This window comes from Schistocerca nitens, chromosome 2 (assembly GCF_023898315.1).
Source record: "Schistocerca nitens isolate TAMUIC-IGC-003100 chromosome 2, iqSchNite1.1, whole genome shotgun sequence".
NCBI classification, from domain to species: Eukaryota; Metazoa; Arthropoda; class Insecta; order Orthoptera; family Acrididae; genus Schistocerca; species Schistocerca nitens.
In genome coordinates this window covers 67304650-67321043 of record NC_064615.1, presented here as the reverse complement: position 1 = coordinate 67321043, position 16394 = coordinate 67304650, and the positions used below count along the sequence as shown (strand labels likewise).

The 16394-nt window shown below is 41.8% G+C and overlaps 1 protein-coding gene across 1 annotated transcript in view; it reads right to left on the bottom strand.

Moving 5' to 3' along the window:
* Window positions 1–384: 384 nt before the first annotated feature.
* The window catches only part of LOC126234837 (acetylcholinesterase-like), a gene marked incomplete at its 5' end in the record, with an annotated part of 357715 nt that continues 341705 nt past the window's right edge, over window positions 385–16394 (bottom strand). Inside the window, 2 exons of the mRNA XM_049943579.1 lie at window positions 385–519; window positions 649–886. Coding sequence (XP_049799536.1) covers window positions 385–519; window positions 649–886 — 373 coding nt within the window. The remainder of the gene's footprint in view (window positions 520–648; window positions 887–16394) is intronic.

The window sequence follows — 16394 nt, the reverse complement described above, 5'->3', positions numbered from 1 at the left end:
TGCAGTCGTACGAGACGGGACAAACATTCCGAATACATAATATATTTTTGGACACATGGACATGTATGTGCAAGGATGTGTCAGAAATTCTTGATTACTATTTCACGTCATTCGGTTCTTTTTTGAACATGTTTTCTCTTCCTTCCCACCACGATCCTTATCGCAAAGACTACCCTTGTTCGCAATACCGTCGTTATTCAAAAATATAAATGTGCGGAAGTATCGCACGAATCCCCTGGTCTCCTATATGTAGACTAGGACTGCAGTACTTCTCCTATCTTTTTGACGCACTCTCTCACTCATCCCTCATTTTAAACATCCCATTCCCTACCATGATTTAGTCCCCCAAATCACAGACATTGCTAGCCATTTTCCTGTATTGCCCTACATCTCTACATCCTCTATTCCTTCCTGCCGGCACAGAACCTTCTCGGATGTGCCGAACGTGTCATCATCATCATCATCGTTACTGTCACCATCAATGTCGTCATCTCGGTACAAGCCATACTGTCTCCATCTCTGTTTTATACAATGTCACCAAATGAAATCATTTTTTTACTTTTTACCGCAGTGTGGCTGAAGACCGGCAACATGGTTGCAGATCGCCTCCCCACCCCCATCTCTACCCCGCCCCCCCTTTCATATCACAGGAATGAGATAATCAACAGAGAAATGCAAGACTTCGACAGAAGGCGCCGCGGGGTACTCACTGGTCATGGCGATCAGCTGAGGTAGGTACTTCTTCCAGAAGGCACACTGCTTGAGGCGCGGCCCGCGCCCCGTCTCGCTGGAGTTGATGGCCAGCGTGAGGAACTCGCGGCCGTACGCCGTGTGCACCGGCCAGTAGGTGGCCGTCCACGTGCCGTCCTCCGACTTGCTGGGGTTCCTGCGGGCACAAGCAGGCGCACCTCAGTCCCCGCGCCAACACGAGTCTCTTCAGCGGGTGAATCAAACGTAATAACAAGTGACCATTTATAGGCCAAAACTGTATTTGTGTGGATACTGATAACTCAAAAAACTTTACAGGACGCCATAAACTAAGAAAGAACTGCATCTCATATAATCGTTGACTGACGTTTCCGTAATAGTACTCCTCTTAAGCCGAATCGGGCCATCTTAACCTCGCCACATTATTTTAAGGAACATTTTCTCTTATACCACATGCGCTACACTGAAGGATCAAAGTATATATATATATATATATATATATATATATATATATATATATATATATATAAAGGTTTATTACAAATGATTGAAGCGATTTCACAGCTCTTCAATAACTTTATTATTTGAGATATTTTCACAATGCTTTGCACACACATACAAAAACTCAAAAAAATTTTTTAGGCATTCACAAATGTTCGATATGTGCCCCTTTAGTGATTCGGCAGACATCAAGCCGATAATCAAGTTCCTCCCACACTCGGCGCAGCATGTCCCCATCAATGAGTTCGAAAGCATCGTTGATGCGAGCTCGCAGTTCTGGCACGTTTCTTGGTAGAGGAGGTTTAAACACTGAATCTTTCACATAACCCCACAGAAAGAAATCGCATGGGGTTATGTCGGGAGAGCGTGGAGGCCATGACATGAATTGCTGATCATGATCTCCACCACGACCGATCCATCGGTTTTCCAATCTCCTGTTTAAGAAATGCCGAACATCATGATGGAAGTGCGGTGGAGCACCATCCTGTTGAAAGATGAAGTCGGCGCTGTCGGTCTCCAGTTGTGGCATGAGCCAATTTTCCAGCATGTCCAGATACACGTGTCCTGTAACGTTTTTTTCGCAGAAGAAAAAGGGGCCGTAAACTTTAAACCGTGAGATTGCACAAAACACGTTAACTTTTGGTGAATTGCGAATTTGCTGCACGAATGCGTGAGGATTCTCTACCGCCCAGATTCGCACATTGTGTCTGTTCACTTCACCATTAAGAAAAAATGTTGCTTCATCACTGAAAACAAGTTTCGCACTGAACGCATCCTCTTCCATGAGCTGTTGCAACCGCGCCGAAAATTCAAAGCGTTTGACTTTGTCATCGGTTGTCAGGGCTTGCAGCAATTGTAAACGGTAAGGCTTCTGCTTTAGCCTTTTCCGTAAGATTTTCCAAACCGTCGGCTGTGGTACGTTTAGCTCCCTGCTTGCTTTATTCGTCGACTTCCGCGGGCTACGCGTGAAACTTTCCCGCACGCGTTCAACCGTTTCTTCGCTCACTGCAGGCCGACCCGTTGATTTCCCCTTACAGAGGCATCCAAAAGCTTTAAACTGCGCATACCATCGCCGAATGGAGTTAGCAGTTGGTGGATCTTTGTTGAACTTCGTCCTGAAGTGTCGTTGCACTGTTATGACTGACTGACATGAGTGCATTTCAAGCGCGACATATGCTTTCTCGGCTCCTGTCGCCATTTTGTCTCACTGCACTCTCGAGCGCTCTGGCGGCAGAAACCTGAAGTGCGGCTTCAGCCGAACAAAACTTTATGAGTTTTTCTACGTATCTGTAGTGTGTCGTGACCATATGTCAATGAATGGAGCTACAGTGAACTTATGAAATCGCTTCAATCATTTGTAATAGCCTTGTATATATATGTTGGTACAAAAAGGTACGGCCAAACTTTCAGGAAACATTCCTCACACACAAAGAAAGAAAATATGTTATGTGGACATGTGTCCGGAAACGCTTACTTTCCATGTTAGAGCTCTTTTTATTACTTCTCTTCAAATCACGTTAATCATGGAATGGAAACACAGAACAACAGAACGTACCAGCGTGACTTCAAACTCTTTGTTACAGGAAATGTTCAAAATGTCCTCCGTTAGCGAGGATACATGCATCCACCCTCCGTCGTATGGAATCCCTGATGCGCTGATGCAGCCCTGGAGAATGGTGTATTGTATCACAGCCGTCCACAATACGAGCACGAAGATTCTCTACATTTGGTACCGGGGTTGCGTTGACAAGAGCTTTCAAATGCCCCCATAAATGAAAGTCAAGAGGGTTGAGGTCAGGAGAACGTAGAGGCCATGGCATTGGTCCGCCTCTACCAATCCATCGGTCACCGAATCTGTTGTTGAGAAGCGTACAAACACTTCGACTGAAATGTGCAGGGGCTCCATTGTGCATGAACCACATGTTGTGTCGTACTTGTAAAGGCACATGTTCTAGCAGCACAGGTAGATTATCCCGTATGAAATCATGATAACGTTCTCCACTGAGCGTAGGTGGACGAAACTAAAATGAGCTCTAACAAGGAAATTAAGCGTTTCCGCACACATGTCCACATAACATATTTTATTTATTTGTGTGTGAGGAATGTTTCCTGAAAGTTCGGCCGTACCTTTTTGTAACACCCTATATATATATATATATATATATATATATATATATATATATATATATTATATATATATAGTATAACCTCGTTGCGGTTAACGAAAAAAAAATATTGGTCTCACCAGGAATACATTAGTTCTTATGGTATGTTTTATCGGTTAAGACGAATTTCGGTTAAGGCGAATTACGAACTTTGGTTCAGTTCCTAGCGTGATTAAATTTCACTGTAACACAAACTTCCGACGCTAAAGTATTCTAAAGCGTAATTTTTCTCCGAAATGAATGTAGGAAAGGTAGCTACAGAGCTAATTATACTTATTGTTGACTCGTTTTTAACGTATTGTAGGTCGGTAGCCGCGATTATCACGTCAACAATCAGCTTATTGTAACACATTCAATAATGTGTGCAGCAGCATTTAGGAACGTACTCAGTGCCAATTTTGACAAGTGTTCTGTTAGTCGTAGCCGTATGGAGTTGGAATGCTGAATAAAAACTACAGTGACAGCCGGTACCGTAGCACGGGAAAATGGCAAAGAAGAAACAGACAGCTCTAAACGTACAGTTAAAGCTTAAGATTCTAGATGAAGTGGACCGTGGTACCAAGAAAACAGCAATTGCAGAGCAGTTTGGAATACCTAAATCTACTTTATCTATGATTATTAAGAATCGAGAAAAATTATTAATGCTGCGGCATCAGGTTCTGGAAACAAATCTAAACGACTTCGTACCGCCAAGTATGAAGACATCGAGACGGTACTGCTAGAATGGTTCAATAATATGCGTGCATTTAACATATCTTTAATTGGCCCTGTGATTCAGTCAAAAGCAAATGATATTGATAAAGATATGGGCATCGAAGACTTCCGCTGTTGTGCTGGTTGGTTGTATCGTTTCCAAAAAGAGACATTCAGTTTCATCTGTACAAATTTGTGGTGAAGCAAATAACGTTGATGAAGAAAGTGCGAACAGCTGTTTGCATGAATTCAACCGAGGGAGGGAAAAGTATGCTTCGTGTGATGTGTTTAACATGGATGAAACTGGTGTTTTCTACAATCTTTTTCCAAATAACACCCTGGGAATAAACGGTGATAAGTGTCACGGTGGAGCACGAAGCAAACAACGTGTGACTATTGTACTGTGCTGTAATGCTGACGGCAGTGAGAAATTTCGTTCCTGGGTTATCGGTAAATCCGAGAAACCACGTTGTTTTAAAAACATAAATATGGACACTTTACCTTGCATCTACTTTCACCACAAGAAAGCATGGATCAATGGCACATCATTTCGCAAGTGGCTTCTTCGTTTCAACAATCGAATGGTTGCTCAAAATATACATGTTCTTCTTACATTGGACATATGTACTGCCCATAACGTTCATGATCTGAACCTATCCAACATAAAGGTTCAGTTTTTTTTCCACCCAACGCCACAAGCAGCCTTCAGCCTTTGGACCAAGGCATAATCTCTCACATAAAGAGAGCTTATAGTAAGCGACCTGCTGAAAATAATACTGAAACGCCAAATTGGAATCTGCTTGACGCAATAGAAGCCATCGCAGCAGCCTGGAACTCAGTATCGCCACATCATATCATCATCATCAGTTATCTGCTATATTAGCAGGTCCTTTCCATCATGTCGTCCAGTATCTGGAATCTCTTGCTTCCTCGCTTCCTTTTCCCTTCTACATAACCTTCTAAAACTGTTTTTATCAGTCCATCATTCTTTCTTAATATATGCCCAATCCAATTTCTTTTTCTTCTCTTTATTACATCTAGTAACTGTCTTTTCTCTCCCACTCTTCTCAGTATTTCTTCAGTTTTTACTCTGTCCCTCCAACATATTCTTTCCATCTTCCGCCATGTCCAGATCTCAAAAGCCTCGAGCCTTTCTCTGTCTTTTTTCCTCATAGTCCATGTTTCAGCGCCATATAGAAGAACACTCCATACAAGACATTTTATGAGTCTCTTTCTGAGTTCTCTGTCCAGACCGCTGCAGAAGATTCTCCTTTTCTTATAAAATGCCTCTTTTTCCATTGCTATCCTTGTTTTAATTTCTGTGGTGCACTTCCAGTCGGTGTCCATCCTGCTTCCAAGATACTTACAATTTTGCACCTGTTCTAGTGTTTCTCCATTCAGCATAATTTTTATTTTATTATTTCCTCCTAGTGCCAATACTTTTGTTTTATTTGTGTTAATTTTCATTCCATATTTTTTTTCCGTTAGTTGCAATGGTGTCCACCAAATCCTGTAATTCTTTTTCCCCTGTGGCTAGAAGGACAATGTCATCAGCAAATCTGAAACACCCTACTCTTCTTCCTCCAATTTCTACTCCTTTTTCATCTAATGAGCATTGGTCAATCATATTTTCCAAGTAGAGGTTGAAAAGAGTAGGTGATACACAACATCCTTGTCTTACTCCTGTTCCTAGTTTGATCTAGTTTGTACTTTCTCCTCTCACTTTAACATAAACTTTTTGATTAAGATATAATGAGTTTATAAGTCTTCTGGTTTTCCAGTCCACTCTCTTTTCCCTCATAGTCGCTAGATTGTCCCAAACCACATTGTCAAATGCCTTTTCTAAATCGATGAAGCACATATATAGGTCTCTTCCTTTTTCAATAAACCTTTCTCCCAAGATTCAGAGGACGATGTTGCCGTATGTGCCTCTGTGGAGTCGGATGTGCGAAAAGCTGTGAACGAGGTGCAAGAAGGGCCATCAGAAGAAAGTGAAGAGGAAGAGAATACAGATACCATTCCACCTACCCGTCAGGAGATGTTTACAGCCTTGGACTGTTTAGAACGGTTCGCTTCTAGATCCGACGTCACTGCTGGGTTTACGGACGCTGTCATTACAATTGGTTGTGAAATTACAAAATATTATCGTTCCCATGAACGTCAGCGAACCATGACCGAATTTTTTGCAAGAAAGTAATGTACATAATTTGTACTTGCAATTTTACAATCACTTTATAGCGTTATAAGTCTACAATAACGTCATTGATAATGTAATGTATTACAGGTTAGTGTACTGGTGGACATGTATACTTATTAAAATCTGTGTTTTTCACGGACTGCTGATTTTTCGGTACCTTCGGATTCGTGTTAACGAAGTTTTTATATTTTATTTTTGAATTTGGCCAGCTATGGACCGCATACAACTTGAGACTTATGGTGTTTCTTTTTCTTCCGTTCTTCGCAGTATTTCTTCATTTTCTCGCCAACTGCTCGTCTCTGCTCATCTGTCCACACTCTCTTGGGTCGAGGTTTTGACTCATCTTCTTCATAGTTTGCGTTTTCTATAAGTAGCCTAAAGTTATTCCTGTCACGTATTATTTCTTCTGTAACGCCTATTTTGTTGGCGTCTTTCTTTACTGCTTCTATCCATCCTACAGTTTTTTCAGCTTACTAACGTAATTAAAAATTTTCTTTGTAATCCGTGTTTCTTCCATTCTTTTTAAATGTCCATAAAATTTTAGCCGTCTCTTCCTCATTCTATATGTGATCTTTTCTGTATTTTTGTATAGGTCTTCATTTCTCCTTTTAATCCCCCTATTTTCCTTGTTTTTCTCAGGACCTAGAATTTTTCTTAATATTTTTCTCTCTCTTTTTTCTAGTTCTCTTAATTCGCCTTTCTTATTCAATGTTAGGCACTCTGATCCATATGTTGCTTGTGTCCTAATAACTGAATTATAATGTTTAATCTTTGCTTGTATGGATATTGATTTCTTATTGTAGTAGTTTTGTGTTAATTTATATGTAAATTCCAACTTTTTAATTCTTTCTTTATTATATATACATACATATATATATATATATATATATATATATATATATATATATATATATATATATATATGATAGTATACACATGGTATAAAAGATCATTGCATTAGCGGAGCTGTCATTTGTACTCAGGTGATTATGGCCATATGCGTAATGCTAATTGGAGGCAGACGTATGGGATATTACATTTCGTAGTATTCTGCGATCGACAGTGTCAAGTGTGTGCCGAGAATACCAAAGTAAGGCATTACCTCTCACGACGGACAACGCAGTGGTCGAAAGCCTTCACTTAATGATCGAGAGCAGCGGTGTTAATGTAGAGTTGTTTGTTTGTTTGGTCGGTTGGTTGGTTTGGGGGGGGGGGGGGGGGGGGAAGGGACCAAACAGCGAGGTCATCGGTCCCATCGGGTCAGGGAAGAATGGGGAAGAAAATCAGCATTGCCATTTCAAAGAAACCATCCAGGCATTTTGCTGAAGCGATTTGGGGAAATCACGGCAAACCCAACTCATAATGGGCGGACGCGGTTTGAACCGCCGTCCTGCGATATGCGAGTCCAGTGTGCTAACCACTTAGCCAACGCGCTCGTTACAGTTGCCAGTGTTAGCAGACAAGCAGGACTGCGTGAAATAACAGCAGAAATCAATGTGGGACGTACAAAAAACGTATCCCTTAGGAGAGTGCGGCGAAATTTGGCGTCAATGGGCTATGGCAGCAGACGACCGACGCGAATGCCTTTGCTAACAGCACGACATCACCTGTCGCGCCTCTCCTCGGCTTGTGACCATATCGATTGGACCCTAGACGAGTGGAACACCGTGGCCTTGTCAGACGAGTCCCGATTTTAGTTGGAAAGAGCTGATGGTAGGGTTCGAGTGAGGTGCAGACCCCACGAAGCCTTCGGCTCAAATTGTCTACAAGGCACACTGCAAGCTGGTGGTGGCTCCATAATGGTGTGGACTGTGTTTACATGGGCTGGACTGGGTCCTCTGATCCAACTGAACGGGTCATTGACTGTAAAGATTAAGTTCGGCTACCTGGAGGCCATTTGCAGCCATTCATGGACTTTGTTTTCTCGAACAACGATGGTATTTTTATGGATGGCATTGCGCCATGTCACCGAACAATTGTCCGCGATTGGTTTGAAGAACACTGTGGACAGTTCGAGAGAATTATTTTGGCCACGTAGATCGCTCGACATGCATCCCATAGAACATATATGGGACGTAGTCTGGAGGTCATTTCGGGCACAAACTCCTGTACCGGGAACACTTTCGCAATTATGGACAGCTGTAGACGCAGTACGGCTCATTATTTCTGAATGAGACCTCCAACGACTTGTTGGGTCCATGTCACATCACGTTGGTCCAGTATACTGAGGAAACGAAAGTCCGACACGATATCAGGAGGTAGGCCATGACTTTCGTTACTTCAGAGTATATTTTCTTTAATTAGTATGGATGGTGTGTGTGGCTCTTGGATGGCTGCTAACTTATTTTTGGTATTCAATGAAAGTGTTGTGAGCTCCGTTTTTATTCGATGTTTCATACTATGTATCCACACACAGGATATTTTTAAAACGGAAGTCTTCAACTGTACGATATTGCAGTTCCTGTGTTATTCTCAATTACGATGTGAATGCATGTCCAAAGCAATTTTGCATTGCAATTGATGATAACACAGGCAGTGCAATGTCGTGTGTATCTGCCGACACAGAGCTAGCGACTTTCAAGGAAAATGTCTCACCTGTACGGGAATATACGTTACGGATTTACGTGTAAAGTTAGTAGTCGCATGTCTGAAATCATATAGAAATTTGGGTCTGGCCGTGGGTCGTGCACTGATAGCCATCTGGTACGGGGATTGCTCGAATCCCGGTTCGGCACGAATTCTCATTGCCGTCATTCCATTTTACGGCTGGTGGTTGTCCATAATTGCAATTACGAATACATTTAATGAGATCTTCAAAGGTGACGTATGACGCCACAGCTTTTCTCCATAATTTGTGATGAATTTTGAAAGAGGCAGACTCTTAGCATGATTTTTCTATGATAGTTCGGGTCAGTTAATTTGACTGTCGTGATGAGATGAAGCAAAATTACATGCTCACATGGTTTGCACTCAGACTTATAGATTCACTAGTCCTTTATCGCTTCAGTAACTAAGTACAAGGCAGAATTGTATTTTTATGAGATATTACTTCACTGTTGTAAAAAACTTGTCATGAAAATTGCACTCATGTGTCGCCGCATTTCACTTACAAGGGGACCGTACGAACTTTCCCTCACCGATTTCAGTTTTAACAGTTTGTCTAGAGAACGACTAGCACTTCCAGGAAGACGCAACTGTCAACTGTTTTCGACAAAATCGAGTTACAAAATTACAGGCCTATTAATATATTTTGTATAGTCGCAGACTGATAAAGAACTGGCCTAATAAGCGTTTACTTTGAGAAGCGCGAAGTCCTTGGATCGAATCTTTCTACCGGTCCTTTTTTTCCCCATTCTCACGTTTTTCTGGAAAATTGCAGTATTGAAAGAATCTCTCCCAAATGTATTCCACTGGTGCAGCCTTGCGACGTTTATTTTTACGTACCTGCAAGGAATCTTATGTAACGACTACAAAATTGCTCGTACATCAACGAACGGTGTAGAGAGATAGCTTCTAGAGAAGTTTAATAAAAATTTAATTAGTCGTATACCATGACTAGTACGTGATGCAACACACACACCGAAAAATCACGTACCTGCAAAAAATTCGGCGCTCATCACACGTGATCAGTATCGTCCTGATTCGTGCAACGCTTCATAGTTCATAAGTTATACTAGTCACAAATGTAGATGCAGTACTATAAATTACATGACTATACTGATTTGACCGTAAGTTCTCGTGATATCCTTTTTTCCAATCCCTTTAAGAAAAAAGTTTTATCTTTTTCTTTACTGCTATATATTATGTAAACAATGAATGAATGATTAAATATTGATCATTTTCACAGTCAAAGTAATTCTGTTGTTAGAATCAAGTGTTAATTAAAAGTACCTATAGGAAGATCAGTCCAGAGATCTTGCGCATAGGGAACTATGCGGTTACTCTCTCGGCTGGGCACTGCTTTAATATTTCCAACCATTGAAAGTATGTAATCAGATGTGAAATTTTCAAATTCGATCTTTTCGAAAACAGGAAGAGTTGCAGTTCCCCCTATTTACATATGTTGAAGTCCTAGTAGTGTCCTGTACGGCCTGTCAGTATCAATGAAAACGGTGAGCGGAAATTGATACCGTCTTTTTGTTAGTGGAACACAGTCATTCAAAGTAAAGCATGGTGTGCTTGTTAGTACATTCTTTGCTGGTTTACTGCTGCACTGCATGTTAATATCCATCACTTTAGAGCAGTATCCAGTTTCCGGCGCCACAAGTTAAGTCACCTAAGATTGTAACGGCCCAGTTTAATGTCACAGCCAGGACACAGTAAAATCATTCGCCGGCCAGTGTGGCCGAGCTGTTCTAGGCGCTTCAGTCTGGAACCGCGCGACCGCTACGGTCGCAGGTTCGAATCCTGCCTCGGACATGGATGTGTGTGATGTCCTTAGGTTAGTTAGGTTTAAGTAGTTCTAAGTTCTAGGGGACTGATGACCTCAGATGTTAAGTCCCATAGTGCTCAGAGCCATTTGATCCATTTGAAGTAAAATCATTCACAGTTAAACATTGCGTTACAAATTATTATTAGGTTCAGTTTGGTTGGGAAGTTCAGATTTCATTTGTTTCTGAGACATTCTAATCCTTACAATGCAGTGTTAGTGTTCGCTTATGTGCCATTTAAAGTTTAGTATTTTATTTAGTCACTTCTGGTACGTAAATTTACAGGCCAATTTTCAAGAAGCATTTCGGATATTTATTTGTAATTTTATGTAAAACTTTTATTTTTTTCTCTGTTGGAATCGTAAGACATGCACTTTGACGTCACTCATTGTTGCACAGTTTACTCCACTGCACAACACGGAATTTCGTAGGATAGCTTCTCTAGTATTCAGTTAGTTTTAAGTTTTCTAATTATTTCTAGAAACGTTGACTGCAATACAGTAATACAGTTTCAGATGGATTCGGGGATTCATTTCAATAGAAGCCTTCACGTAAGCAAATCGCTTGCATTGTTCAGGTTCACGTTACAGCACATACGTTCAAGAAAGTTATAGAATAAGAAACCAGTTTACATATGGAACAACAACAACTACCAAACAATAATAAAAATCAAAACAGTCACCCATGTTTTACCAAAGCCATTTCAATATATTCGTCATTATTCTTAAATAGTAGTTTTGTATACCTTGGCAAGATGAGGAACTACTGATGTTACTGCCTACATCAGTTACGTTACGTTCCACATATTTGTGTCATCTAAAGATAATAATTTGTGTGACATCCTGCATGTTTAATAATAGAACATCAGTATACAGTGTGATTTAGCTGCGCTACCTATGGATTTTTTTCAGCTCACGACGCTTTCAGATATCACACACAAGATTTTCATATTCTCACCCTCACTGAGTGCAAACTGTCAGGCCGACAGAAGAAATGAACAGAATCTCCTTGCAGGAAATTTAATATAGCTTAATTTTCTATTTGGATATCTCTTCGCTGGAGGCAATGGTTGTCATGTTCCTCCAATGTTCCTGCAGAACAACACCTTTGAAGATCACTTTGTACGTTGTATTTTTTTTTAACACGAAAACCACGTTCTCCAGCTGAAACAAATCTCAGTACAAAACTTAACTACACTACTGGCCATTAAAATTGCTAAACCAAGAAGAAATAGACATGATAAACGGGTACTCATTGGACAAATATATATTACTAGAACTGACATGTGATTACATTTTCCCCCTATTTGGGTGCATAGATCCTGAGAAATCAGTACCCATAACAAAGAGCTCTGGCCGTAATAACGGCCTTGATAAGACTGGGAATTGAGTCAAACAGAGCTTGGATGGCGTGTACAGGTACAGCTCCCCATGCAGCTTCAACACGATACCACAGTTCATCAAGAGTAGTGACTGGTGTATTGTGACGAGCCAGTTGGTCGGCCACCATTGACCAGACGTTTTGAATTGGTGAGAGATCTGGAGAATGTGCTGGCCAGGGTAGCACTCGAACATTTTCTGTACCCAGAAAGGCCCGTACAGGACCTGCAACAAGCGGTCGTGCATTATCCTGCTGAAATGTAGGGTTTCACAGGGATCGAATGAAGGGTAGAGCCACGGGTCGTAACAAATCTGAAATGTAACGTCCACTGTTGAAAGTACCGTCAATGCGAACGTGGGGTGACCGAGACATATAACCAATGGCACCCCATACCATCACGCCGGGTGATACACCAGTATGGCGATGACGAATACACGCTTCCAATGTGCGTTCACCACGATGTCGCCAAACACGGATGCGACCATCATGATGCTGTAAATAGTACGTGGATTCATCCGAAAAAATGACGTTTTGCCACTCGTGCACCCAGGTTCGTCGTTGAGTACACCATCGCAGGCGCTGCTGTCTGTGATGCAGTGTCAAGCGTAACCGCAGCCATGGTCTCCGAGCTGATAGTCCATGGTGCTGCAAACGTCGTCGAACTGTTCGTGCAGATGGTTGTTGTCCTGCAAACGTTCGCATCTGTTGACGTGGCTGCACGATCCGTTACAGCCATCCGGATAAGATGCCTGTCATCTTGACTGCTAGTGATACGAGGCCGTTGGGATCCAGCATGGCGTTCCGTATTACCCTCCTGAACCCACCGATTCCATATTCTGCTAACATTCATTGGGTCTCGACCAACGCGAGCAGCAATGTCGCGATACGATAAACCGCAATCGCGATAGGCTACAATGCGACCTTTATCAAAGTCGGAAACGTGATGGTACGCATTTCTCCTTCTTAAACGAGGCATCACAACAACGTTTCACCATGCAACGCCGGTCAACTGCTGTTTGCGTATGAGAAATCGGTTGGAAGCTTTCCTCATGTCAGCACGTTGTAGGTGTCGCCAACGGCGCCAACCTTGTGTGAATGTTCTGAAAAGCTAATCATTTGCATATCACAACATCTTCTTCCTGTCGGTTAAATTTCGCGTCTGTAGCACGTCATCTTCGTGGTGTAGCAATTTTAATGGCCAGTAGTGTATATTAAATTTCATACAAGGTCCTGTTCATTTTATTCATAGGTCTATAGGTCTGACAGTAGCGAGCGAGGGAATGTGAATGTCTCACACATGGTTTTTGAAAGGGTTGCGGGTTGCATAACACCCACAGGTACCGGCAGTTCAATCACCCGGCATATTAAGAAAAGAAACGGAACTAAGACCGTGGCCTGCGACACGCTCTCCATTATATGACCACATCCAAAAGTCTTCACTGTTTGCTGCGAGAGGAGGGCAACCTTCTGCTTCCAACTTTCGAGATAATGTCGAGCTTTCTTCGCTGATCGAATTAATCGTTAGAGAAAATGTTTCATAATTTTCGGACTTTTCAGCAGAGAGACCAGGTGACCTCGATGAAGGAGGACAACGCGCCGCGCACCAATTAAGAGGACCGCGACCGGCGGCCGGCCGCAGCGGGAAAACCGTCAAGAGGCGGTCCCGCGGGAAATCAGCATCAGCGCAGCGCGGCCGCTAATGACCGTCAGGCGGATCGCGACCCATCGCGAGGGCCAATACCTGCAGGACTGCTCTAGCCGGACGAACTGTACAGACTACACTCCTTCAACAACCCGCTAGCATTCTACCGTGTGGTCTGTATTCACAATCTGAACTACGCAGTGCACCTAACCTCCTCGGAACTTTCACACGTAAACCACTATTATCGATTCCGTATAAATTTTGGCCAGATTTCCGTTAATTTTGTTACACACATTATATGTTTCTCATCTGTAGACATGGTTACCAAAAAAACAATTTTTTATAGTACAGTATAACTTCGTTAGCGCGAACTCGCGTAAGACGAACTCGCGGTTAACGCGAAAAAAATATTTGTCCCGTCAGGAATACATTTGTTCTTACGGTATGTTCTATTGGTTAACACGAATTTCGGTTTAGGCGAATTACGAACCTGTTTCAGTTCCTAGCGTAATTAAATTTCACTGTAACTCAAACTTCCGACATTAGAGTATTCTAAAGCGTACTTTTTTTCCGAAATGAATGTAGGAAATGTAGCTACAAAGCTAATTATACTTACTGTTGACTGGTTTTTAACGTATTGTAGGTCGGTAGCCGCGGTTATGCTGCACATTGTAAGACATTCAATAATGTATGCAGCAGCATTTAGGAACGTACTGAGTGCCAGATTTGACAGGTGTTCTGTTAGTCGTAGCCGTAGCGAGATGGAATACTGAATAAAAACTACAGTTACAACCGGTACCGTAGCACGCGAAAATGGTAAAGAGGAAACAGACAGCTCTAAATGTACAGTTAAAGCTTAAGATTCTAGATGAAGTCGACCGTGGTACCAAGAAAACAGCAACTGCTGAGCAGTTTGGAATTTCTAAATCTACTTTATCTACGATTATTAAGAATCGAGAAGAAATTATTAATGCTGCGGCATCAGGTTCTGGAAACAAATCTAAACGACTTCGTACCGCCAAGTATGAAGACATCGAGACGGTACTGCTAGAAAGGTTCAATAATATGCGTGCATCTAACATACCTTTAACTGGCCCTGTGATTCAGTCAAAAGCAAATGATATTGATAAAGATATGGGCATCGAAGACTTCCGCTGTTGTGCTGGTTGGTTGTATCGGTTCCAAAAGAGACCTTCAATTTCATCTGTACAAATTTGTGGTGAAGCAAATAAAGTTGATGAAGAAAGTGCGAACAGCTGGTTGCATGAATTCAACCGAGTGAGGGAAAAGTATGCCTCGTGTGATGTCTTTAATATTGATGAAACTGGATTTTTCTACAATCTTTTTCCAAATCACACCCTGGGGATAAAAGGTGATAAGTGTCACGGTGGAGCACGAAGGAAACAACGTGTGACTGTTGTACTGTGCTGTAATGCTGACGACATTGAGATGTTTCGTTTCTGGGTTATCGGTAAATCCGAGAAACCACGTTGTTTTAAAAACATAAATATGGACACTTTACCTTGCATGTACTCTCAACTCAAAAAAAACTTGGATCGATGGCACATCATTTCGCAAGTGGCTTCTTCGTTTCAACAGTCGATAACGTTCATGATCTGAACCTATCCAACATAAAGGTTCAGTTTTTTCCACCCAACGCCACAAGCCGCCTTCAGCCTTTGGACCAAGGCATAAACTCTCTCATAAAGAGAGCTTATAATAAGCGACGTGTGATAGCTGCAGTTCGTGCTGCTGAAAATAATAGTGCAACGCCAAATTGGAATCTGCTTGACGCAATAAAAGCCATCGCAGCAGCCTGGGACTCAGTATCGCCACATCATATAGGGAAGTGCTTTAACAGAGCTTGGAGACATAGCAACGCTGAAGATGTCCACGAGTTAGAAGATGCCACTTCACCTGATGAATGGACAGTTCTGCAGGACGTTGTGAACCCTGGGATTAGTTTCGAACAATTCATTAGTGTAGACGACGATGTTGCCGTTTGTGCTTCTGTGGAATTGGATGTGCCAAAAGTTGTGAACGAGATGCAAGAACGGCCATCAGAAGAAAGTGAAGGGGAAGAGAATACAGATACCATTCCACCTACCCGTCAGGAGATGTTTACAGCCTTGGACTGTTTAGAACGGTTCGCTTCAACATCCGACGTCACTGCTGGGTTTACGGACGCTGTCATTACAATTGGTTGTGAAATTACAAACTATTATCGTTCCCATGAACGTCAGCGAACCATGACCGAATTTTTTCCATGAAAGTAACGTACATAATCACACAATCACTTTATAGTGTTACAAGTCTACAATAACGTGATTGATAGTGTAGTGTATAACATATTAGTGTACTGCTGGACATGTATACTTATTAAAATCTGTGTTTTTCACTTAACACGAATTTTTTTAACACGAACTCCTGATTTTTAGGTCCCTTCGGATTCGTGTTAATGAAGTTTTATTGTAATATATTTTTATATGCATATCGATCAATTTTGTAATATCGGTCTTGTACGGCAGAAATTATGACAATTGTCAACTTAAATGATCTCAAAGGAAATCTGTCATTTAAACGACCCTGGACGATATATTTTCAATAGGTTATACAGGAACAATGAAACCAACTCTTACACTGAGTTCGCCGTGGCAAGGTAAGTCCTACTTATTTGC